Source organism: Leiobunum rupestre, chromosome 9 (assembly GCF_980474605.1).
Source record: "Leiobunum rupestre chromosome 9, qqLeiRupe1.1.hap1, whole genome shotgun sequence".
In the NCBI taxonomy this organism is placed as follows: Eukaryota; Metazoa; Arthropoda; class Arachnida; order Opiliones; family Sclerosomatidae; genus Leiobunum; species Leiobunum rupestre.
In genome coordinates, this window is record NC_143392.1 from 27,022,307 (window position 1) to 27,050,105 (window position 27,799).

General features: G+C 37.9%; 1 protein-coding gene across 1 annotated transcript; it reads left to right on the forward strand.

Annotated features, from left to right (window-relative positions):
* Positions 1-15,914: 15,914 nt before the first annotated feature.
* On the forward strand, positions 15,915-19,607 carry LOC149927034 (poly(A) RNA polymerase, mitochondrial-like). Its single transcript, XM_090158242.1, has 7 exons — positions 15,915-16,305; positions 16,383-16,610; positions 16,674-16,886; positions 17,257-17,468; positions 17,536-17,762; positions 17,825-17,917; positions 19,015-19,607. The coding sequence occupies exons 1-7, from the start codon at positions 15,991-15,993 to the stop codon at positions 19,545-19,547; spliced, it is 1,821 nt and encodes a 606-aa protein (XP_090014368.1). The 5' UTR covers positions 15,915-15,990; the 3' UTR covers positions 19,548-19,607.
* Positions 19,608-27,799: the final 8,192 nt, after the last annotated feature.

Consider the following 27,799-nt stretch of genomic DNA (forward strand, 5'->3'; position numbering starts at 1 on the left):
CTGCTATACTCCCCATGTTGGAGGCGTTTTTCCTATGAAGTTACATTTTGACCTCGAATTTGAAATTTTGCGCGCTTCTAGGTCGAAAAAAATTTTTTTTGTTTTTATGAAACCGTTTTTTATGCACATATAAGGAACTATACCGACAATTCCCAAGTGCAATTTTTCGCGTCAAAAGACGGGGATGGACAGTGGCGTAGCTAGGGGGATCCGGCCCGGGTGCCAAACGTTTGGGCGTGATCGGGGGTGACACCCGACCGTGAAAAAAAAAAACTTACACAAACTAGAGACTAGTAAGTAGCTCACCACGATATCCGCCCCATGCTAGCTACGCCACTGGGGATGGAAACTAGCTTATATTTGACTCGATTTTATCATCATTTTCATAAGGAAAACGCCCTCCGATTCTGATCGCTATTTCGATAATTTCGGTTCATTTACTTCTAGGAATAGTGAATGGCCTTAAAAAAGCGCTCGAGCATCTTATAACTGCGCTGTGAGTGCTCATTTTCACGAAGCGCATCTGATGTTTTTTTTCTAATATCTTCTTAATGTATTACCAGTTTTCTGTGATATTTTATGTAGTGCAAAACTACTTAAATTCCCACGAAGTATGCTCGACGATTAACTGTTGTTTCGGCCGCGTATTTCTAGCTATCCTAGGCTCGGAGGTCTTTGGGTTTTGTTGGTTTTATTTATCACGCACCACTAATACCACCTCTAAGTTTGAAACGCGCATAGCGCCCTTTGTACCACCACTGGACGGGCGAAAAAGAAGAAATCAGGCGATAGTATCGGCACCTGGTAGAGATAAAGTGAAGCTTCTCCTTCCCCCTTTCTCTCTCTACGCACCTCTCTCTTACCAAGCAGCTGGCATCATGCATTGCGGGACGCGTTACGTTTCTCTTTACCGCCACCGGGTGGATTTAGCGCTGTACTTTCGCCAGTCATTTGCTTGAACCAACACTGCTTTCCGATTCAAACTTAGGGTTGATAGGCTTATGCTAATACGTATATATTTGGAGCCAAAAGTTCCATTTCTAAAAATAAACAATTACCGATGTCTAGGCGGCGCTGCAAGTTGCAACAACAATATACAGCCATAATTCCCCATCTAGTTCGGTATCTTTCAAATAGATGGCGATAGCTATCCATTCTAAGTTTTTATTGTGCTAGCTTATTTTTACGATAAAGTATTTTTGTTGAAAGCGTTTCGCGGAAATCCGTTGAAATGAAATAAGAGGAAGTATAAAATAATTTTTTTCCCCGAAACAAAGCGTTGCAAATGACGATGACGCGTATCAATAATTATAAGCGTGACAAATTATAAATAAGGACACGGATTTATAATCATAAAACTGGAGTAGTTTTGACTTTCGAACAGGTCGAGGAATTCTAATAAAATAAGCTCTATCATAAATTCTATTTATATCATATTCAATTTGTAAAAAAAATCCACGCGCTTCTTGATATTTTACCGTAAATTGGCTCGCGCAGATTTTATAGAGCGCAAAAAATAGTGCAAGGCGAAAAACATTTAATTTAGTTTAAAATGCAAGTTTAATTTCTACATTTTACATCTTGAGACCAAATAATATATGTTATATTTGATAATTGATAATTGTCTGCTCCTGGTTGCACCAAGAATCTATTAAATAGGGGACTGAGTCTCACTGTTCAGGCTTTAAAAAGCACGCGTTAATACCGGTAAAAGGAAAATCACGGATAATTTTAGTTTAATGTGGATAAACTTGCCGTCTCTAAGGTTGAATTCGGGCGACGTTTTGTTGAGAAACTGGAGATTTCACGTTTAATTTTGACAAAATGGTGCCGTTGTTGTCGGATAAATGATTAGGCTTAGTAAATTTTAGACCTTTTATTTTTAAAATTGGTTCTTTAAAAGTTTAAGTAATGGTAATTAACCATTGTGTTAAGTAAAAATAACTAGTAAGCCACGTATGGCTGAGGTTTTTTTTATCAATTTCATTTGTAAACTTAAAAACATTAACTTTCTCGCACGTACTGTCGCCCACAGTGAGTCCCCTTAGATTCATGATCCGTGGTTGCAGCCGGTCAGTGTCATAGTGACAAGTTTTGCTAAACCTAAAATCGCCCAGGAATAGCGCTCCCAAAAACGAGGTGGTTTTCATTGGATAATCGCTCTCACATGCTCTGTAACGGAACGATGACGTCACTTTCGATTTAGAGAGCAGTTTCGGAACAGTCCAAAGAAATACGCCTTTAAAAGCATATAGCTAAGAGGTTATTGACCTCCTTAAAATTTGTATCAGAATCTAGTTGTCAACATTTATATATAAACGAATTTTAATAAAATAATAATTTGAAGGACCATGCGTTGGTACCAGGATACGAAACAAGACAGTATAGCGGGTACCAATACTAGTTTCACCATACTAACAAGGAGACGACCCGAGGTGGAACACACCGATTTTGTTCAAACTCGGGGGTTTGGTAGACCTTCGTGTAACTTGAAAAACCCTAAAGGGAAATATCTCCATAGGCAACCGTTTGGCCATGGCAACCAAAAATGTTTTTGACATCACAAAATGGAAATTTTCCCATTGAAAATAGCATGGGAATCTGTAAAAAATTTAAACTTTTGAAAATGCTAAAAATAGAAAATATAAATAATAAAATAATGAAAAAGTTTGAAATTGATTAAAACTTTTTAAAATGGTCAGATTCCCAGGTTATATTCAATGGTAAAATTTTCATTTTGTGTTGTAAAAAACATTTTTGGTTGCCATGGCAAAACGGTTGCCTATGGAGACATTTACATTTGGGGTTTTTCAAGTTACATGAAGGTCTACCAAAGCCCCGAGTTTGAACAAAATTGGCGCGTTACACTTCGGGTCGTCTCCTTGTGCGGTATGACGCCTTTCTGGAACCTAAGAGCAACAAACACAACACCCCACACAAGGAGAACGCAACTCGTCAAAAATCGGGGATTTTCTTGTGTACGTTTTTCATTGGCTAGACGCTTTAGCGCCTGCTGCCGTCGGAAGGGGAAAATTCGGATATGGTCTCCCCCCCCGCCCGTAAAACGTTCATCGTAAAGGCTCGTGACGCTCGTCCAATGAAATTCGTACACAACCCTTCGTTAGCGTATTTAAAGGCTAGCTGCGTTCTCCTTGTGTTTGTTGCTCCTAGCTGGAGCCTACATAGGACCGAATCTTTAAAACAGTGGCGTATTTATAAAACAATGCGTGACGAAATACATCATAAGAATACAGCTTTCTGGTTTTACTAATTTTGGTAACTAAAACTTTCTGGGAGTGTTAAATTTCAGACGGAAATCCCATAACTCAAAAGGAACAAAATAGTGACTACTTTGGGTACTATAGGAATTCAGACATTCTTAAAGCAAGGGTCGTGAAGTAACTCTTTTTTCAACAGATGTCGCTAGCGTCGAAATCAAAACAAGATACTTAAGCTACATTTTGACGCAAAAGTACCCCTCGCGTTGATTGGCTCGTTTTTCAATTTGACAATTTCTTAAATTATAGTAATTTTTTACAATATTTTTATGTTATATATAATTTAGGATAAAGTCCACTAAGTAGATTATAAAATGTCTAATTATAACACTTTACAATGGTTCTCTGACGACATTATTGCTTCTCTATTTTTAATTTTAGTTTATTTGGCCAGTAAATTTTTTTCGAAGAAACGGATAAATTCATAGCCTTCTCTAATAACAAGGGCCTTATCATAATACAGGTGGCAATAATAGAGCCGACAGTTGCTTTAAAATATGGATTAATGCGAAATGTCAGTCGATGCTTCGATTTTCATTTGAAATCGTTTAATTATCAAAATATTTAGGAAAAAATGGAATTACCAAAGGTCAAATTTAAATTCCTACCCAAATGTTTAAACCATTTGACTCTTTAGTGACCGATGTTTTTGGGACTTCATTTAATGCTAACCAAAAAAAAAGACTCAACCTTTTTGGCTATGTCTGTATTTAAATTGAAACGCGGTGCTGTAATTATGCTACTAAAGAACCTCAACACGAAAATGGGTTTGCGTAACTGAACCCGGCCTGTAGTCACAGAGATTAACGTCATCTTGGCAGAGATATCCACTGGTTGGGTCAAAAGGAGAAATAGTATTTATTCCCAGAACACATCTCACACCATCAGATACAAACTTTCCATTTGTGTATAAAAGGCGGGCTGCTGTGTGCCCACCGTTCCCCTTTAGGAGCTCTCTCCAAAGGGCTTGGCTCCCTGCCTTTGTAGGTGGGGTGTCGGCCGGCGTTGCTAGAGCATCCGTTCTCTATCCCACTGCTGTGTGCGAAGTGGCGGGCTGGTCGTCCCATTGTTGCACCTTCTGCTGGGTTGCGCGGCTTGCGTCGAGGGTGCGGCCATCAGTAGTGGGGTTCTGCTACCCATGCTGGTTTTGTCACCTGTCCGGGCTTGTGGACGCTGCCGTAGGGCATTCTGATGATAGGCCTCCGGTGGTGTGGTTCTTTTCTTACCGGTACACCGGGCTATAAATTCTGACAACATGTGTATAAAAGGCGGCCCTAAATGGGTTAGAGTGTGCAATAACTGGTGGCTTTACCGGGGAGTCGGGGTCCGGCTCTTGTAACCCATAAGGGCGGTGGCGCACTGGGAGATGTTAGCTCTGATCAAATGGTCCTATCTCCACCTCCGACTTCGGTCAGGTTTGGGCTGGATACTGAACTTCGGTTCAGGCTAACGGAGAGGGTCCATGCAAGCTGGCCGCCTCGGCGGATTGGGTAGCCTGCTGTGGGGCGGCGGGCCTCCATATGCGGGCACGGCGGTCCTGTTTCCCGGCCTTTTGGGGCCCACCGGGATCTCCGGTGCCAGCTGTGCCGGGTTACTTGGGCTGCTGTGTGCTCGTCGTTCCCCTTTAGGAGCTCTCTCCAAAGGGCTTGGCTCCTTACCTACGTAGGTAGGGTGTCGGCTGAGTTGCTAGAGCATCCATTCTAAATCCCACTGCTGTGTGCGAAGTGGGGATTGGTCCACCCATTGCTGCACCTTCTGCTGGGTTGAGTGGCTTGCGTCAAAGGTGAGACCATCAGTAGTAGGGTTCTGCTACCCATGCTGGATTTGTCACCTGTCCGGGCTAGGTGGACGCTGGCGTAGGGCACTATGATGATAGGCCTCCGGTGGTATGGTCTTTGTTACTAGGTACACCGGGCTATAAATTCTGACACACTGTGTATAAAAGGCGATAATTCTCAATAAGAGTAGCAAATCACCTGAATTAATGGCTTTAAAAGTCGCGTGATGACTTAGGCCTAAGGTGGTGCCTTGGGTATTAGCCTAAATGATTATTATGATGATTATTATTATTATTATCACCATGACAAAAAGTTATTGACACCTAGGAGCAACAAACACAGCACCCCACGCAAGGAGAACGCACCCCGTCAAAAGTCGTGCATTTTCTTGTGTACAGTTTTCATTGGTTAGACGCTTTAGCACCAGTCGGAAATTGACTTCCCCCCGCTCGTAAAACGTTCAGAACTTCAGCATAATGGCTCGTCCAATGAAATTTGTACGCAACACTGCCTTAGCGTGTTTAAAGGCTAGCTGCGTTCTCCTTGATTTTGTTACGGAATTACAAAGAGATTTTTTAATTTGCGTTTTTTGATTATTATCAATTTGTTATTACATTTTAAGTAAATATTTCTATATATTACCTTTTTTCCTAATATTTATTTTCCCCTGTTACACTAGCATTATATAATTTTAATTGTTGATTATGGGAAAATCACCTATTCTGGCTTTCTAGGTGAAAATGTGTTTCGTATCTTGGAATATAAATTCCAAAAAAAATCATGTTTGCAAAATCAATCATTCACTACCTCAAAAAGTAGTGTGAAGAAATATCTTAAACTTGGAGGTCAGTGCTGTAGTCTTACTCTGTGATAAGGATTAAAATTAAGCCAATTAATTAACTTAAATTAATTTAAATGCACAATTTTTAAAAGAGTGTCGAAAATTTAATTTAATATCATCGCTTTGTAAAGAATAAATTCAGTGCTCCATCAACAGCGTTTTGACACACCTTTCAAATATTTAAGAGTACATTTCAACTCTATAACTCACCCTGGTTCCTACACCACTATATTAGTTTCTGCAAAAATTTTAAAATTGTATAACAATGACCTCACAATTTACGATATGATTGAAACAAATAGCATGATAATTTATATTAAAAAAATCGTCCATTGGGTGCAATTTTGAGTCGAGGTTATGATATATAGTTTATATACAATGCTTATAATCATTAAAATTCGTGTTGTAGCTTCTCGTCGATACCATATGTTTCCCTTAAAATTCCACAGAGGCTAGGTTAAAACCGATCTAATATTAAAAGTAATTTTGGTGATGGTATTGCGCCCCAGCCAGACACGCAGACACGATAAAAACAATCCACAAACCAAATAAAATCAAAGAATATCTCCTTTAAAAAAAAGCGAAATCGAAATAGAAAAACTTCTAATTTTACCAACGAACGAGAGATGGTAATAAAAAGAAATGATATGACCCTCTAAATGTAGTTTGTCTCCGATACGTTTCAGTAGTTTTCTAGTGAGAAATAAAGTCATTTTTATTCTTCTTGGTACCATCTTCTGACTGTTCATTGTTGACTTTTTAACCGTTTTTTTCAGGATCCAAAACTAAAAGTGAAAAAAATACCATACCATTTTATTTCCAATTTTGTGTATAAAAAACACCTCTCTTTAAGCCGTTACTTCGTGGTTGATGAAATATATAAAACAACAAGGCTGTGTTCGTAGAAAATCATTTTAACTCGAACTGTCGTCTAGAGATGATGAAGACCACAGTGAGTAGATACTTGATATGACGTTTCGATTTTTGTGGGAAAATATTAGGGTTTATCCGGAGTGAAGTTTATAAACAATATCTATTGTCTATCCCTGGTTTTTGGGATCAAAGCTAGGACGAATTTCTTTCTAACTTGGTTCCCTAAAGGGAGTATTAACTAAAACGAAAACTTTCCTTCTAACACGCGCCTTTCACCCTTAGCTTCCTTTATACATGGAAATTTCCTACGCCCTTTAAAGCAAAATGGACCTCGAAAATAAGTTCAAATTTCTTAAGAAAACACAGTAGAAGTTCACGAATTTAAGTTATGAAAACCCTATATTAATTATATTTAAAGCTTTACTATCGCCACATCGTGGCTTCTTTTCCTAATGAATAGCAGTGTATACCCACAATTCCGCAGTTCATTTTTTGTTGGAGAAAAAAGGGTTGTATGCCAGTTAAGTGTTCCCTGATGCCTGTTAAAGTGTTCCCTGATGCCTGTTAAAGTGTTCCCTGATGCCTGTTAAAGTGTTCCCTGATGCCTGGTAGTGTGTTCCCTGATGCCTGTTAAAGTGTTCCCTGATGCCTGTTAAAGTGTTCCCTGATGCCATGGCAGTTAAGTGTTCCCTGGTGCCAGTTAAGTGTTCCCTAATGCCAGTTAAGAGTTCCCTGATGCCAATAAAGTGTTTATTCTTGTCTTCGACTGCTTGGTGTACGTAATATAAGTGCGCACTCAGGAGCCCAATAAGTGTATCTCACTTTCTAAATCCTGACAATAAAAGATTATTAAAATGCCAGTTAAGTGTTTTCTGATGCCTATTAAAGTGTTCCCTGATGCCAGTTCAGTGTTCCCTGATGCCTATTAAAGTGTTCCCTGAGGCCTGTTAAAGTGTTTCCTGAGGCCTGTTAAAGTGTTTCCTGATGCCTGTATTAAAGTGTTTCTTGATGTCAGTTTTGATGTAACTGAAGTCCAGAGTCGTTTCAAAAAATTTATTTATGCTCAAGGATAATGACCATGTTAAGGCAATCCGCGGGGGCATATGGTTCAAATTCCGCCCCGCCCCAATCGCAGCGGGTCTTATTTCAAGCTTGATGATGACAAAGGCCCTAGTTCATCAGCTGGCGTACCCTCTTATTTATTAGACTCCATTCTTCCGCTGGTATCACGATGAGGTCCTTAAAGGGGCTCCAAAGTTCGGTGGCAAAATGTGTGTAAAGTCAGTAAAGTGCGAAATTTTCTTTTTTTTTCCACCGAACTTTGGAGCCCCTTTAACGGGTTACAGTGTCCAGTAACTTGTGGCTTTACCAGGGAGTCAGGGTCCGGCTTTTGTGACCCATAAGAGCGGTGGCCAATGTTGTTCCGAGCGGTACATTTGTATTTTTTAATACGTTTTCAAATTTTTAGTACGAAAATACGTTTTGGATTTATTTAATCGTATTTAGTACTTTTGGAAAATTTATGATATGAAAGTACGTTTTGATATTTTTTGGCATATATTTAGTACGTACTACGTACGTTTGAACTTTTTGGAGTTCGTTGAAAGTTTTATAAATAGTATGTGGTCTAATTTCACCACCAAAGCAGCTGGCTTTCCTCAAATTCCTCTTGTATGGTTCTCTATTGAAAGCGACACTCACGCTGTTTTCAAGGGCATTGTAATTTTTGAAAGCTGTTACAATGCCGGATTCAATCTTTTGACATTTAAAAAAAGGAAGAAAATTTGTTTCATAGATGGCATACTAAAAAAAAAATGCTTAGAAAATACGTTCTGTGATTGGAGGAAGTATTTTCCTGAAATCGCTCGGAACAACACTGGTGCACTGGGAGATTTTATCCATGATTCAGTAGGCCTTTGTCCACCTCCGACTTCGGTCAGGTAGATGCCGGGTACTGGGTTTTGGAGAGGGTCGAGGCATCCGTGCTGCTTCGGAGGCACTGGTGGGGTGGTGGGTCTCCGTACGAGTCGCTGTGACCCTGTTTCTCGGCCTTTTGGAGCTCACCAGGAACTCCGGTGCCAGCTGTGCCGGGTTACTTGAACCTCTGTGTGCCCGTCGTTCCACTTTAGGAGCTCTTTCTGAAGGGTATGGCTCTCTACCTACGTAGGTAGGGTGTCGGCTATAGGTGCTATAGCATCCACTCTCTATACATAGTTTGCATCCCTACGTCACCAATGACGCAGTTCCAAGTATAGATATAAGAACCAAGAATAAATATTTAATTTGAGCAAGAATGAACGGTTCTTTGCCGCCATTTTGAAGTTGTAGATTTCTTAGTAAAACGGGAGGGTTAACAGTTTCAATGGTCTGTTTGCGGATTTTAATTATTTTCAAATGATTAAGGAATTATTTTCACGTTAAAAATGGTTATCTGCCTGGTTAAAAATTGTTCGAGTAGTTCAATTACCAATGGAGAGCGAAAATTGTTTATTTTATTCGATAGTGAAGGTAATTGTAAAAAGGATGACCGCAAAGGCCTAACTTTGATAAGCTTTGTTAACTTCTTTTCGTAGATATTTCTGTCGTAATTTGATATTTTATTCAAATTACCCGGCCTTAGAATCTTATCTGGCTTTGTTTAGGGCCCATTTAAAATTTTAAAGCATAAATCTAATACGTTTTGTAGCTTTGACGAGATTACCAACAAAATGGCTACCTATTTAGTAGCTACGCGCGAAATGGTTTGAATTTTTGATCGCCCTCCCAGTTTCCTTGGAGACCATAGGCCCCTCCCTTCGGTGCAAACTATGAATTCCACAGTGGGAACTGGTCACCCCATTGCTGAGTGGTTTGCGTCGAAGCTGCTTTTGCTGCCAATGCCTGTTATGTCACCTGTCCGGGCTGTGGACGCTGGCGTATGGCATTATGATGAGACTACCATGGAGTTGGGAATATTAATCTAGAGATCCAATCAAACCTGCTCCCCGCGAAACAAGTTTTTGAAAATTACGAATGTGCCGTCTCCTCTAAAATGACGAGAAAACGTTATCATTTGACCCGTGGCGCCATCCATTATTTTTGAAAACAAAATCTTTTTGCCGGAAAACGCGTCTTATTTGAACGAACCATTGAGTAGAATGATAAAGTTTTCTCGACATTTGGGAGCAGACGGCAGTATTCTTATTTTTTAAAAACTGGTTTCGCGTAATACTGAAATCCGACGTTTTGATTGGACCTCTAGATTAATATTCCCAACTCAATGGAGACCACCGGGGTAGTTGGCTTGATGAGCTTTATGCTCTGCTTGGAGCACCGGTATATACATTTTCTGACCCCATGGTATCACGATGACGCGTTCAAATGGTTTTGGAGCACCGGTATATACATTTTCTGACCCCATGGTATCACGATGACGCGTTCAAATGGTTTTAGAGCACCACTCCTTTCTTTGGAAGGAAACTGCTACCCAGTTTTCGAATCTATTTTATTAAGGGTACGTTCAGTAGCAGTCAAGTCAACGGAAAGAACCCGATGTTTTTATATTGTCAACAGATGGCTTTTTCGTCATAATGACGTTGTAAGTTGTTGAACACTTTTATTTCGACATCGGTGTTTTTTTAAAATAGCGTTGAATTTATAGTAGTTTTACGTTAGTCATCGGAAAAAACGGCACTTCCAGCCGACGACTTCGGTGAGCAATCGATGACCATCGTGACATAAAAACCGGAAACACGAAAGCGTACAGTGATTACTATATACTAATCGGTGAGTCCGATGAGCGCTGCTGAACGTACCCTAAGTTTGGTTATTTACTTCTGAACGTAATTGATTTGATTTTAAGAGCTTTCTCAATTTGTCAAAATACGTTTGGGAAGTAGTAATTTTGCGGGGGTTAAGTTCATCATTACAGTGACGTTTTGGCCATAAGTTTAAACACATTGAAAAGGTCTTTTTAAGGCAAAAATTAGAGTTCTTAACTTTTACATTTATCAGAATTTAATAATTTTAATCCACCTATATTTCAGTACAAAAGATATTTCAACGTTAAAAACCTTTGAAGGATCTAAATAATAATAGCAGGATTTGCCATAGATCTAGAGTAAAATTACCTTAAAAAGTGTCAAGATTAAACTGAATTACCTGTCTTTTCCCTGACTTTTTACAAATTCTTAAAATTCCCTGACCTTTCCCTGACTTTTTGGGCCCATTTTTAATTATCTGATTTCCCTGAAGTGTGGCAACCCTAAAAGTAGCCGTAGGTTATCGTCAGAAGTTCTTACAAAGTGAATCTGTATTTCAGGTGATTTTTGCGACACTGGCGGTGTTGATCAGCCTGGCCTGGGCTGGCTACGACGATTCGGGGCTGGACGAGGCTGAAGGCAGTCACTATTACGACAGTAGCTGGGATGATGAAGATAATCACGGACAAGGAAGCCATCATAGTAGTCACGGTGGACACGAAAGTCACAACGATGATGAAAAAGCTCATGGTGACGACGAAGGGGATGAAGGTCACGGAAGTCATCATCACAGTTGGCATAAGAGCTCTGGTAGTGGAGGAAGTCATGGTGGACATGGAAAAGGTCACGGTGGAGGACATGGGGGTGGAGGATCATCTGGGGGTCACAAACAAAGCTGGAGCCACGGCGGAAGTAAAAAATATGGAGGAAATCATGGCTGGAATCTCAAAGGAAAGGCGGCCAGAGCTAAGGGAGCCGGAGAAGGCGGGGGTCATCAAGGTCATAGTGGTAGTCATCAAGGTCACGCCAGTCACGTTGATCAGAAGCATCACCAACCCTATATGTACGATGGAGGGTGGTATGGATGGTAGGGATGGATTAAAAAACGAACGAATTTTCATTAATTTAAAGGGAGTTTAAGTTCCATATTTTATGGTGGATAGCTTAATTTCACATTTCTGACGCCAGGTTTAACAGAAGCTTGGGCTACCTGGCGCTAGCTACTTTAATAAGAACTTGTAGCGCGTGTTGGCACATTATATATAGATTTAGTACATACTCCCTTTAATTGTTGAATTTCAATTTTTATCATGGTACAAATTATTTTAATTCAATAAAAATGTTTATACTGCTCATTGACTGGTTATTATTTCATTCAAATAGCCTTAAATTAATTAATATTGATATTATAATTTTTGTTTCATAGCCGCCTTTAAGAAGATGCCCCTTATATATTACGTCAAGAACGGGTTTAGGCCCCGAGAACGTTGAACGCGAATATTAGTTCCAGCTTTCAGAAGGGCCACGCCCTAAAATTATCGTATAGCGCCATCTAAACATTTCAAAACCAGGATATGTTATACGCTTTGCTTGCTCATGTGCGAACTTGGTTTAGGAAACTACGCATGCGTGCACGCTCAAAATTCGTTTGCAAGCTTTTTCTGTGTAGCCGGCTTTATGTGTGCATCCGGCTTTCGTCAGCGACGAGTTCGGAGCGAATCTTGCTAATAGGTGTTTCTGTTCGCGACCGAAACGAGTCTAGGTGGTGTAACGGCGCTAGCTCCTCCGTGGTAGCGCCTATGATCTGGCGTCTGCTACAGACAAATTAAAATGTAATAAGAACGTTTTTTCTTAAATAAACTTATCAAAATATAAACAAACGATGCAAAAATTATATTAAAATGCAAGTATCATTATTTATAAAGTCAAATTTACGAATAATGATGCTGAAAAACTAATAGCGTCTGCTTTAGCCGCTACCCATCTAGGTTTCAATGGCGATCCAAAGGGGGCGTAGCAACAGTTTTCGGCCGCTAATAAAATACGGGAGGTCTTTTGTAAATGTTTTTTATTACGTCACTAGCTATAGAGTGCTTTCCTCTGATACGATTTTGAAAAATTGTAACGTCACAGCTGTAGTGTTAATAGTGGCCGCCATGACAGTTACCGTTTTTTATCAATATGCAAATTATCTTGGTGACGTCCGGAGTTTCGAATGAAAGCACTCTGTAGCTATTGACATGAATCCATACCTCTCTTGGAATGCTTATCGCGGCAGATTTTCGTCTCGATGTGGCTGACGGTTTTTTTGACGTCACTATGTTAACTTAACAAACAACCACGTGAGGGGGAGCTCACGCAAAGAGGATTTTCTCTCTCGTAGGCGGGGCCAAAGCCGTCCGAGTGATCTTACGATACGCGATACGGCAGGATAAGCATTCTAAGTAGTTGATATTGAAGATCGAGAGCACGCGCTGGAGTCGATAAAGATTTTGGAATTTAAAGTCCACGTGCGAAACGCGCGTACCAATAAAGTACTTAAAACTTAGCTTAAGCTCGTAACGCAAATAAGAATATTTTATACTTTTAATTTTTCATTGTTTTATTTTATGGAAACACGTATAGAGCCCCACCACAGATGAACCTTGGACCCCTTCTCTCCTCCAAGGATGAACCCATCTAGCGGTTGTCATCATTGAGTTGGGAATATTAATCTAGAGATCCAATCAAATCTGCTCCCCGCGAAACAAGTTTTTGAAAATTACGAATGTGCCGTCTCCTCTAAAATGACGAGAAAAAAACGTTATCATATGACCCGTGGCGCCATCCATTATTTTTGAAAAAAAAATCATTTTGCCGGTAAACCCGTCTTATTTGAACGAACCATTGAGAGATAGACAGCGCCACGGGTAGAATGATAAAGTTTTCTCTTTATTTGGGAGCAGACGGTAGTATTCTTTTTTTTTTAAACTTTCGCGACGTTTTGATTGGACTTAGGAGGATACGGGTCACTCATATTCCTAGATTGGACCTCTAGATTAATATTCCCAACTCAATGGTTGTCATTAGCTGTTGGATGATCATAGAAATCTTATACTCCTGCCTAGAATGCTCCCGTCTACGGGAGAACCTGAGGCCAAGACATTTTGTAGCAACGACTAATGATTATATAGTCTTTGTTTAAGCTTCAGCCAATCCGCGGCCATTAATTGACCGCCATAGCATGGCGGTTAAAAATAGTAGAAGCTCAGAGGATTTTTACAGCATCCATCCGATCCAAGCTCGCAGAATTCCCATAGGTTTTTGCTGGAGTTTTTCACATGAACCACTTCAACGTTTTTGGATTTTTATTTAATAAGTGATTTTTTGAACTTTTAGTTTTGTTTTCGTATTTATTTACTTACTATAAGGAATATTTATATGCCATTGTGAGGAAGATAAATAAGATTTCGTTTTGGTTTGCTTTGAAAATATTTAAGCCTAGGCCTGACATAGGCTTAACTTTTAAAATAGCAGGCAATGTCAATGGCAGTTTTGGGAGAAGCAGTGACTGAAGGTCCTTAGTATTAACCTTTGTATTTAAAGGCTATTTCACATTTAAAGTAATTAATATTATATTTATTATTATGTTTGTAGAAACTTAGATAAACAAAAACCTTATGAAAGAGTAATTATATCCCAGAAAAAATACATTACACTAACGAATGACACTTATGACGAATTGACGACAGTCATTGAATTAAACAGCAACAATCATACTGATAATTGTCTTCTTTTTCAAAACTTTACCTTCTATTTAATAATATGCTTTTTGTCTTAGAAGCTTAGTCAAGATAAATATGTCTCGCACTCTGCTTAAATTCAACATTCCACTGTTAAACAACATAAAAGATAGTACTCAACGAAGACCGATATTTACAATGTTAAATAAAGTGTTTTTAAAAAAACGGATATTGCAGTAATTATAGTCCTGAGTTGTTGTTCCACTAGGCTCACTGAACTTCCTGAAGTAATTTTTACCAAATCATCAATTTGAAAGCCCGCCGTTTGTTAACATTTCAAATTGCTTAAGGAAACTCATGGCGTTTTCCATTGGAGTCCTCTGAGCGCTCCTGGAGCGCTCCTAAATATAAAACGTGTTCCATTGGGACAAAAAGGGCAACTCCAAAAAGGAGGCACGTCTTCCATTGGCACTGTTGCTCCCTCACGGATTGATCCGAGCTGCCCCAACTCGAGGGACGGGGCAACCAAAAAAGAGCAATTTTTAAGCAAAGTGACTCCGAGAAAAATTCGAATTCCATTGGGAGGGCTGGAAGTCTAGTCCTCCGAGCACCGTCCTAGCAGAGTTCTCCATGGTAGAGCGATGACGTAGAAGGCAAATCCTGATCACGCTCGGAGCAGTCCCAATGGAAAACGCCATCAAACTTTTACCTATACAACGACACATTACCGTCCACCGCAAATCGTTTTATACATGTGGAAATGAAACATCGAGGAGCCATAACAACAAACAACGCAATAGTTATCCAAAACGTTTGCATATAAGAGAAAAATCTTTACGAGTAAAGAAACAGTCTACCAGGTTTAAAAACTACATTAAACTCGTTCACGGCCACATGCACGCGCTCACGTGAGCGCGCGCAGGGGGCCGTGACTCGATTGACGTGGGCCAATCAAATGCGGGTTCTTAAGGTGACGTAATCTAAAATCAAATTATTATTTTCAGTAACTCAAACTAGATGGCAACGAGTCATTGCCGTAGTCACTCTTTGAATCGTGATTGGCTGATAATGACGAAACCTCCGAAAATGTAATTGGGCCATTTTGTATTTATACGGAATCATTCTATGTTATAAGATTTCTATGTGGATGATGATGATGTTGGTTAACCATTGAGTTGGGAATATTAATCTTCGGGTTTAATCAAAATGTTGGATTTCAGTATTTGATTTCGCGAAACAAGTTTTTAAAAAGTAAGAATACTGCCGTCTGCTCCCAAATGACGAGAAATCTTTATCATTCTACCCGTGGTGCCGTCTATCTCTCAATGGTTCGTAAAATAAGACGCGTTTTCCGGCAAAGAGATTTGTTTTCTTCCAAAATAATGGATGGCGCCACGGGTCATATGATAACGTTTTCTCGTCATTTTAGAGGAGACGGCACATTCGTAATTTTCAAAAACTTGTTTCGCGGGGAGCAGATTTTATTGGATCTCTAGATTAATATTCCCAACTCAATGGTTGGATTTCCGAGTCGGAAATTCCGACTTTCGTCTGCTAGGCGCACGATCTTTCCCCACGTTCTTATCATCTAACTTATAAATCCTATTAATTTAATAGGAAGTAATGTACAAAAATGATAAATATACTACATACAGCCTATAGGTAGAGTTTGTTTGTAAAAAAATATTTCATTCGACGCAAAGTCAAGTCTTATATATTTGTGTACTGCATTATTTTATTAATATTTAACTTCAAAAAATGGGCTGGTTCTTCTGTAGACGAGCCTTGAGAATAACAAAACTTAATAACAGACATAGTTTTTATGTTTGTAATGTCAACAAGTCATTTATTAACCAACCTAGTTATTTAATAAGTGCTAGAATGATTTGCTCATCAAAATCATGTCGTATTCCTTCATCATTTGATAATATGATTAATCAACAACGAGAGCAAGCCCAAAAAAGTGTCATTATTGAAGTCGATTCAAAGGACTCACTGCCATCACTGTGTGATATTTTAAATGACTATGGAACTGTATTTAAAGCCTACCATTTTACCGGGGATTCAGCTAGGGTAAGTTCTGTTTCTTTTGATGTTTGTCATTTTCTTTAAATAACTGATTTTAATCAAGTATGTTTTACAAAAATTAGGAGGCAGTTTTAATTCAGTATGAAACTAGAAAGGCTGTAGACAATCTCCTCAAAAATTGTATACATGAAGAAACTGAAATTTTACCAGTGCACTCAAGACTTTTGAAATTTTCATCAGGCAACAAAAAATCTAAAGATGTGGTAAATCACAAAAATTCAGAAATGGTGATATCTTATGATGATAAAGATTCTCAACTAAATGCGAAAGAATTTTTGGAGTGTAAATCCGTGAGCAAAGCTGAACTTTATAATACAGTCACAATTTTAAAATTATGCTTTATTGTGATACAGGTCTGTCATCAATTACAACTCTTGTACCAAAAACAGAGACTTGACGATTTACATCTGAGACTCAAATTTATGGTTTGTTCTCAAATTGAACAGGGACTCTCTGGTTTATTTCCTTCGTGTAGAATACTCCCATTTGGATCGTCTATCAATGGGTTTGGAAGCAATTCTTCTGATCTTGATATGATCCTTGATTTTGGGCAGTTTGAAAAACAGGTTAGTAAAATCATGGGCTGCGTTCAGTAACTCAACGAAGTATCTTAAAACTTATTTTCGTTAGGATCTTGTTGAACATTTTTTACGCTTGTTGTAAATTTTGTAAAATATTGTCTTTTGCGGCGTCTGCAGCTAGCCTTAATCCGTGCTGCTCCGTTACGTGACTGTTGAGCAACGGAAAGACCTGCTCTTTCAGCCGATGACTTCATTGCTCAACAAACGAGCAACTTGATGTCAAAGCCGGAAGTCAAAAAAAACCTGTGGGTGTTGAGCTCAGTGCTGAGCTTTTTTAGAGTTACTGAACGCAGCCACAGTCTAATTCTTAAACTACTAAATATTTTAAATTGTGAAACTGACATGTTTATTGCAGAACTCTACAGATAGTTTATACTACCAAAATCGTAAACACTCTCTCAACAGCAGGTTTACTACCAAAAGAGTTGTTGATATATTAGGTGATTTTCTCGAATTGTTTTTCCCATGTACATCTCATGTTCAAAGGATTGCACATGCCAGAGTACCAATTGTAAAGTTTCATCATAAGTTGACCAACATTGAATGTGATCTTTCATTTCTTAATTTGTACGTATTTAAAAATTATGTTTACAAACAAATACAAGCGGTGATGTTTAAAACATTTATTTTGCAGAACAGGTTTTTATATGTCAGAGCTGATTTATATATTTGGACACTACGATGAACGTCTGTATCCGCTTGTTTTTGCTGTCAGAAAATGGGCCAAAGCTAATCGAATAACGCAAGACGTTCCTGGTCATTACATCACAAATTTTCAGCTATCTATGCTTGTTATTTTCTTCCTACAAACAAGAGTTCCTCCAATTTTACCATCTGTTCAGTCATTGAGAGAATTAGCTGGTAAAATTTGACTAAAACTGAATTATGGAATTGTTTTCAATAATTTGTTTGTGTTATCACAGATGAAGATGGTGAGAGAGTTATGGATAATGCAAATTGTACATTTCTACGGGACATTGCAAAAATTCCCCCAACCAAGAACACCGAAACCTTAGGTGGCTATTAAACCTTGACCAAAAATTTATTTATTTCTATTTGGGGAGAATGACTATTAGTGTTTTCCATTTGACTGCTCTCGAGCGCTCTAGATCTCTGATCAAAATTTGATGTGCCATTTGCGTGCTCGGATCTGGTTTGATCGAGTTTCGCGTGTTCAATTTCATGCTCTATTGTGCTGCAAGATTGCCCAAAACCGAACTGACAGTTACAAATTTTTGCGTGTTCCTTTTATTTTTTTTGGGCAAAATGGTAGACCAAGACGCGGAAATTCAAATTACTAGCAGACGAAAAACAACATGAGGGAATATATTCATGGAATGTTCCATTTGCAGTTTAACTCTAGTCGATCGGGGTGAGATCTATGATGTCAGAGACAGATTCGGAGTAAATCTCGAGCAATATAATAGAAAACGCTATATGTTGAGAAGATTTTTATATTCCCCTAAATAAATCCAGTTGGCCTGGTATCTCATTGTTTCCATGAAACCTACGTTTAGGGACTCAATTGAAGTGCATTCCCGCGACTTTTTTCCTTCCCCCTCTCATTTTTTGAAAATGTTAGACCATGATACCAATTATTGTCTCAAAATAGAAATTATCTCTTATTATAAATTAGCAAGGGGCTAACCACTGTTAGATGGCCTGTACACCGATTACGCATATTCAACACTGATAAAGGTGCAGACTCTTAAAGATTACGCGTAATATCATTAGTACAGTCAAAGGTACTGGCTTGTACACTGATTGCGCTGAGTGACTCACCCCTCGTAAATTAGGGATCGTACAGGTGAGATTTTAGTCTGGGTCGGGTTACAGCTCTTGGAGAAAAAAAAACCCAGGAGCAAGTATTAAAAAGAACGCAACAATTTTTTTGGCATTCTTCAATTTTCTATTTTCTTAACGTTATTTGAAAGAATATGATCGGATAGGAAACATGATTTTTTTGTAAAAAATTGGCCACCCTGACCTGACTAGGGTTGGGGTAAAAAAACGGGGATCCCTGACTTTCGGGGTCAGGGTCCCTGTACGATTCTATTATAAATAAATACATTCTTGCCTCGACTATTCTAATAATTGTCAAAATTTTTTTCAGGGACACTTCTTAGTGATTTTTTTCTATTCTATGAATCATTTGATTTTACTAACCGTGTAATTTCACTTGTGTCGGGTCAACATCACTCAAAATCCCTTCGTGGCTGTCTACAAATTGAAAACCCCTTGGAAATGGAATTGAATATTAGTAAAAATGTGTCAGTGAAGGAGTTACAACATTTCTGTGAAGCCGCGCGCCAAGCCTTAATTTTATTAAGTGAAAATACACCAACTATAGATCATAATTGGGGTATTGTTTCTTTATTTAATAAATATTTTATTGGTGAAAATGTATCAAAAGTTGCACGGAGGAATTTTCAAGTTACGGATCTATTTGATGGTACAGAGTGGGCTGGCACAGTGTCAAAAACTGCTCAGCAGATGGTGCCACCAATTAAACAGAAAAAAATTAAATTAATTGAATTAAAACCTAAAGTCATGCATAGCTCTAAAGATGTTGCCCCATTTCTCAAAGTTAAGCAACGGAATAGAAAAGTCAAAGTTAAATTTGATGAACTATTTAAAAGATGGTAGTAGTGTGTTGAATAGGTTTTTACAATAATGAGCTTGTAGGATTCTTTTGTAAAAAAATTTAAAAAATAAAGTATAAAAAATTATGTTAAGTGGTGTCTGTGATGTCATTAGCGACATAAGACCCAAAAGTGTGTCAGAACACCATTTCTGCATCCAAATTTCTACTATTCCAACTAGTAGGTTATGTAGTTTATTGTGAGACTAGCTCTCAGTAAATATTTTAACGAGCGCAAAGGTAGAGTTGACACACTTTTGGGTCTTATGTCACTTTTGGTTCTAGGGCTCCCCACTAGCTGCCATTTTGAGAACGAATTTTCATTTGACACTTTTTTGAGCGAGTTCTCACGGCGAGAAATTCCGAAATTTTCGCATCCGGGGGTGGGGTATAAGAACTAAGATGCCAGCATAGAAAGTTTCTATGATGCCAGTATCCCTCACAAAATTTAATAAAACCAAGGAAAATGCAACAGGAACTTCCGGAAGAGCTGTTATTCTTTGTTTTGAAAAGTGTTAAAAAACGCCATTAAATATAACTAATAATTAATATTTAAAATCTTAACTAAATTACTTTAACTGTCGAGTGAGTAATTTCTGACTACAATTTTATTTAGTACATTTCGGAACTTTTTTAAATTTGGCGCACATGGTGTGAAGACTCGCAGTCATTTTCCCCCCTTGGGCCCTTTAGTCTATTCCCCGCTTCCCACCAGTCTTGCTTTTAAAGGGCCGTTTGAATTTCAGGAAACTTCTGGGCGCGTCAAAATTCTAATTCTTCCCTTGATAGCAAAAGTGGATAGATTTTATCTATCCACTTTTGTTGATAGTGAGAATTCTCACTTCTCAAAATTTTGACGGTCCTTCTCACAGGTTGATAGTGAGAATTCTCACTTCTCAAAATTTTGACGGTCCTTCTCACAGGAGGTGACGTAATATCTTCTCACGAGTTCTCTTGAGAAGAGTGAGAATGCCTCCGAGCATTCTCACTTGGTCAAAAAGGGGGGATTTTAAAAATCGAAATGGCAGCTAATATTCTAATCACTTTACTTGATGCTGAAGAAAATAAACATGATATTTTTGTGGATGAAAAGGAATTTCAGAGAAATCGAATGTTAAATTAATTTATAATGAAATATTTCCTTTTAAATTATAAATAAAATATTTTTTTTCCTTCATATATTGTCGTGAAATTGTGTAAAATATTACGTTCATGGCATTCTCGTAAGCCGCCATCTTTAGAAGAATCTATTTACTTTTGACGCTTTTTAGCGAGTTGTCACGGGGAGAAAAATTCTCTCGAAGAACTCTTCTCAAGAGAAGAATTCCTTCTGAGAATTTTGACGCGCCCATGGCCTTCTGTACTGTATGATAGAAGATCCGACGACCAATTACAACTAATGAAATTTGATCAATTCTAGTAACTATGACCCTTTAACTATGAAATTAGCGCATATAGTAAATATTTAAGAAATGGTAGTAAAATAAAATATATATTACCATAAGTAACACAATAAAAATAAGTATGACACTTCCTATTGCTTTCATGCTAATTTTCTAACCGAACCTTTTTTCTGCACTGATACTCTCTTCAAGCTGTGACTTGGACTCGCGACCTACCGTTTTGGATGACTACTTTTTGATTAAAATTTAAGGAGAGCACGTACTGGAGTCGCGAGGGACTTTGGCGTTGTTTTGAAGCGCGATAAAAAAATATTCCGCCTATCTATCGGAAACCAGATGTTTCGGCTTAGACACTAAAGGGCTCTGATTGAGAAAACCTCTTGATTACGCAATAACTATGAAAATCAGTTTGGTTGTAAATCTCGTTAATTGTCATACTTAGTGTTATAATGTTACTTTTGATATTACTAATTATCTGAAGTATTACTAATTATTTAAGGCAGTATCATGTAGCTACTTAGCTTATTCTGAATCAAACAGACATTGTTTTGTAAAAATAAGCCTCCCATAAAATGTTGGGAGACTTCGATAATTTTATTCCAAGCTGTCTCAGAAAATCGTGGAAATTGGCGCTTAAATAAAACATCTTCAAGGAAATCGCCAAGAAGTAGTATTTCCGAGAGCAAGGACCTGCAAGTTACTGTATATATAGTGCTTGTTGAAATAATGGAATCTTTTCATCTATAAACTGAACGTCGTGTTTTTGTTAAGCCTTAAAGGCACTATATCACGACCTATATAAAAAAAAAACTTTCTTGTAGTTTCATTTTTTGAAATAGATGGCGTCAGGGTAAAAAAAAATCTACCTTGTTAAAAGGCAACACTTGTTGCACATCGTACAGGTGAAAAGTTTCCATTATTTCGACAAGCAGTATATAAACAGTTTTTTTTTTTGAGTTTTACAGGTGCTGAAACATGCCTGTATTAGAGAGGTTAAGCAGAGTGCCCTCGAAGTTTGAATGAAAACGGCAAGACTCACGTGATCATTCATCACGGTTTTCCTTTCGCGTTTATATTTCGGAGTCGGGACTTTTTATAACTTGAAGATGACGCCATATTTCTGTTGAGCTAATGTGACACGTAGTATAATAGCTATAGTGTTTAAATAATAATACTGAATATTACAAATTCCTTTTCAACAAATCGAAAGATAATTATGGCAGGCTGTTCCTTTTCTAGAAACTTGTGTTTTAGCAAATTATAGATTCGAATTCTGAGAGCGTTCTTTTAGACGGTTTTGTAGCGAAGTGTTTACCCACTTCCGGCACGTGACATCCGAAAAATCAGTCTCGATCATTCTCTGTATTGTTCTATCAGAGCCAACTATGACGACGCGCTGTTGTGCGAACAGCTCGTCTTCAAAGTTGGCTGTGCTCTTATCTATAGTTAGTTACCAAGGTAACTATGGAGTTCCGGCAGGAAGTGGGTAAACACTATTGACTACGCGCGAGGCAGGTATTTCGAATCTAGGGTACGAGATTTAAATAATCTTTGGTTTTGGCAATCGTAAATACTGATCTAAATTGAAATGCTCCTAAGCCTAGTACATTATAGGCTTAATCGTGCGTAGTTTCAATTTTGGTCATAAGTATCGCCGCCTACCAACCGAGTTTTAAATTGAATATATGAAAGCTGTCTGCTCGTTCAAAATTATCTCGGCACAACCCAAGGGGGTCTCATGTACGAAAATAAATGCTATTGGCCGAACCAGGTGACGTCACTTGTAACTTTGAGAAGCCTAGCATTTTTCGAACCAGTGACGTCATGTACTACAGTAGAAGGCTGAGTAACAGACCTAGAATCAGACGACGGGTAAATCAAAGCCCCCTTTTCGAGGCACCTTTTCTAGTCCAAATTTTACCAACCTTGGGCACAACCGCTGAAATTTCAACCGAAAAACAAAAGTCGTCTGCTATTTCTTAACAAATTTAGTTGATGGATATTAAGGCAGATGGCGTTATATTTCCAAAGCTCGAAGCCTATAGGCGAAATCGGACTACGCAGACACATTTAAAGTAAAGCAGGGTACACGAAAACAAATGTTTGTCTTTAAATAATGCTCACAGCGCGTTTCAGTTTTGAACTTTTGATTAAACGCTTGTTTATTTTCATAATGTACCCGGGTTTAGCAAATATTTCTAAAATGTATGAAAATTATATTGTAACTGTAAATATTTTCTTAAGCATTCAAAGTGAATGCTCAAATAATTTTAAATAAATTAATTTCACGAACATCTTGATACTCACGACGTTGTCGTTCATTGGTTGTCGTTCAAACAAGTGTAGGTAGAACTTGTAGGAGTGTAGACGTACCTTTGCGTGTACAGCCCGCACCCCCTACAAGTTCTACCAACATGTTTTCGGGCGCTGGCTCATGCCATGCATGGTTGGCTCAAACCTCGATAGTATCTCTACTTCATTTTAGTGAATAGACGCCTTACAGTGGCGCCTTCTGTTAGCAAAAATTATAATACTTAAAGTTTGGTTTTGCCGTCACAGATGTCGCCACCCTTTCCAAAAAAATTGGATTTCGCGTCAAGATTCAACTCAAGAACCGATTTACGTAAGGAAGAACTTGGAACCGACTCAATTTTAATTTCCATGTAATTCTACCAAATATTTTACTTATTTTTGTAAGACTCAAATGCCGCCATCTATTAAGTGAAATTAAAATTATTGTCAATGTCCAACTTTCATAAATTAAAAATTTTTCCAATGTCTAACTAATTCTAATATTGTAACGAGCATGACTAAAATTAGTAGGCCTACTTTTTATAATATAAATTATCAAAAATAAATAGACATAAACAGAAAGTCTCGCATTGGAGGCAAAGTTCGCGCCGTGTTATCTGAGAAACTACTTTATCCCCTTTCTGCGGTGTCAACCCCCTTCGCGGATCGTTACAAATTTAGGGCATTGCAAGAGGTACATGCGAAAACTGGTCTTAAAAACGTCGCTCTCCGCGAAATAGCTAGCATCTATAAGTTCGTAGCCTCCTCCAGAGATAATAAATACGCTTAAGCGTATTTATTATCTCTGCCTCCACGCGCACGTGTGTACCAAGGCTTAATGTTTTAGTTGTGTTATATTGGGGGTTTGCACCTTATATTTCAAGGAAAACAAAGGGAAAGGTACAGAATACCGCTAATGCGAGACTTTCTGTTAATGAGACAAATTACGTTATAAAAACAAAAAAGGAATTAGAATGAAACGTAATAAATATCCTATATTTAATATTTATATTTAATAATATTTATAATAATTAATTAATTAATTAATTAATATAATAGTACGTATGAATAATGTTTCGTACTCCTTTCCAGCGATGGCGCTCCAGACCTAAAAGGGATACGGGACGTAGCGCCAGACTTGGGAATAGTGATATTTTTTACGGGGGCCCTGCGGGCCCCCGACCCCCTTAAGTTTATTTTTATTGAGAGCCACTGGCCCAGGGGGGGGGAATTGGGGGAAAAATTTAAAATTAGGTAGGGAAAATAGGAAAATAAAAATTGGTTACGTTACTTACATAACATTTATTAACTTTAAAACAAGCAAGTATATCATAATATCACACATAATCATTTGTAACGCTAGATCCGAGGGGCTGATCACTCCGCGTAATCGGTGCACAGAGCCGTACCTTTGACTGTACTAATGGGATTACACGTAATCTTTGAAGTCCCGGCCTTTGGCAGTGCTAATCTAAGCGTAATCCGGCGTAATCGGTGTACAGACTTTCTAAGAATGGTTAGCCCCTCGGCTAGATCCCGCTCTCGTATAGGGTAGGAAAACAGAGTTTCAAAAACGGCGTACAAATCATGTTCCAGAAATTTCTGTAAAATGTTTAATAAATATTTTTTAATTAAATTGAGAGCCATGGTGGCCCGCAACCCCCATTCGAATGATTTATTTTAAGAGCCCACTGATTTTTATTAAGAGCCATTGGCCCCAAGACTCCCGCTAATTCCAAGTCTGCGTAGCGCGGTATAACCATTGAGTTGGGAATAAATAGAGGTACAACTAAATCTGGCTGCCGCGGGACCAGTTTCTTTAATAAGGAGACTTTATCAACTTTATCGTTCTACCGTGGCGGCATCTGTCTCTAGTGGTGGCAACTATATTGCAATTGAATGTTTTCGCGAATCTGATGCGAAATTGAAATGTATGATTACTCGTAACAAACAAACCTTTGAAGTGGTTTAAAAATAATTTTATTCTGTCAACACGATCCTTTTTAACTCAAGTTACGGTGAGTTAGCTAATAATTATTTATTTTTAGCCATACAACTTTACAAAACATAGATTGCGCTACCGCCTAATTATAAAGATTAATTTCGTACAGTCTTATCAGAACAGGTCCCGCGTAACCAGGGCAACCGAAATCGTAATTGTAATTCTAGCAGTATTATTCCCAATTCAATGGGTATAACAGCAATACAGAAAAGCACCAAAGCTATAAGCTTAAATCTGCTGCTGCAGTCCCAGGTTAATACAGAATCTACACATGACCTAATCTGAGATGATCCAAGAAAATTATTTTAATAAAAATGTGGAAAATAACGTAAACTGCATGCTGATTGATTTGATATTTGGTCTTAAATTTTCCACGGGTAACAAATGTTAGAGTGGTTTATTACAAAAATGTTTTTCTACAATGTGTGGAATTGTAAGTCCAAATCTCCGACCTGATTTTAGAGAGCTTAACAAAGAACATAGTCGTATCTTTTACTTGACACAGATGAGGCTGCAGAGCCCTGAAGAGTCTAGGGAAAAATACCAGGTGCCAGAGGACACAAAAATCAATTTCAATTTTAGCAAGGATCCTCTGGGCTATCTCATTCTCCTCATAGACCGGTTGCCATGGGCTTATTAAGATCCCCTTGAGTAGTTGTGCAGGCTTATTTAGTTTGTCACAACGGAGACATCCCAAGGAGATTTTTACCGATTTTCTTTAAACTCGGGAGTTCATGTAACTTAAGAATTCCTTAAGGGAAAAGGTGATATGTGATGTAGTTTTGCCACAGCAACTGAAAACGTTTTCAAAACGTATATAATTACCCTACGTAAATTAACATTTATCTAACAAATATTGTGGAACTGTCCTGTACATTTAAAACTTTAAAGAAATAAATAAAAACCACTATTGCATTTAATAAACAAAAAGTTTTTACTGTGCAATAGTGGTTTTTATTTATTTCTTTAAACATTTATCTATGCAAATTTTACCCATGTTAATTTACGTAGGGAAATTTACGTTTTGAATTTTAGTAAATTTACTTGCATTTACTTAATATCGCGACCGAAACGAGTCTAGGTGGCGTAACGGTGCTAGCTTTTCCGAGGCTGCCCCTTTATTCTAGCATCTGCTACTACCAAATTAAAAAATCATAAGAACGTTTTTTCTAAATAATCTTATCAAAATATAAGCAAAAAATAATAAATAATATATTAAAATGCAAGTATCCTTATTTATGAAGTCCAATTTACGATTAACGATGAGGAAAAACTAATAGCGTCTGCTTCTGCTTTAGCCGCTACCTATCTAGGTTTCAATGGCGAACCAAAGGGGGCGTAGCGATAGTTTTTGGTTGCGAATAAATACGATTAATATAAATTTACCGTTATTAGGCTCTTTAATTGTTATTTCGTGTAAATTTATAAGGGAAGTTTCAGTTGAATGCCGGGAACAAAACCTGCTTGCATTTCGTATAATAATTAATTGCTTATTGAAAAGCTTAAAAGCTGGACAAAAGGCCTCCGTTCTGCCGTTTCTGCAAATATTTGCAGTACAGAAACGACCCTGTAATTATCCGGATATATACGCTGATTACGCTCTCCTTTCTTATAAATTGGGAAATTCGTTTGAAGATATTGAGAGGTTTAAAATTTTTGTTAGTTAGGTGTTTCTATAAAATACGGCAGGTCATATGATAATGTTTTGTCTACGTCAATGGATGCTTCAATAAAAGATACTCGGTTTTTACTCCCCTCTCCAAATTCAACTGGGAAGGAACTATTTCCGGTCGGTCGGTTAAACGGTAATATTTAAGCTATTGGAGACGCGTTTTTGCCCTCATGAGAATTTTACGTCAGATAAGAAATGCGTCGACTAATGTTAATTTTCGATAATATATTTTAAGGTAAAATATATAATGTTACTAAAACTAAATATAAGAAGATAATATTATTATTATTATCATCCTCTTATGGTATAAATAATTAAAATTATACGGAATATTTTTATATTACCGGGCAATTTTAAGGCTTCTCATGGAGCAGAGTTAATTCATTTCGTATAAAATTATCTTTCGGAAAAAGATGAAAACTAATTCCTTTAGAACTAAACGTATTACTTGTGCAGTACGGTATGCAACAAGTGTTTCCTTTTAATCAGGTAACTTTTTTGGCATGTTAAGGCTTAGCAAAAAACCGATGTTATGTTCGAGAAAAGTTTCCAGCTTTCTAATATTTAAACAAGCACTATATAAAAGTTACTTATGAGTCCTGGCTGTTGGAAATATTACTTCTTGGCAATTTCTGGGAAAATGTTTTACTTAAGCGCCTATTTGTTTAGTTTTTAGAAACACCTATTATAATACCTATAGCCACGGACAACTTTGATCTCGCGCTATAGCGGCCAACCCATTCGCCGAAATTCGGTGAACGAGGATTTTCCCGCTATAAACTGTTGGACTTCAGCGCCACGCTCGTTTTTATATTGGCTTCAATGCAAAAACTATTCTAAAAATAATATTCCGCTAGGGGTGCTCATTTCCGAGAGATATATTTTTAT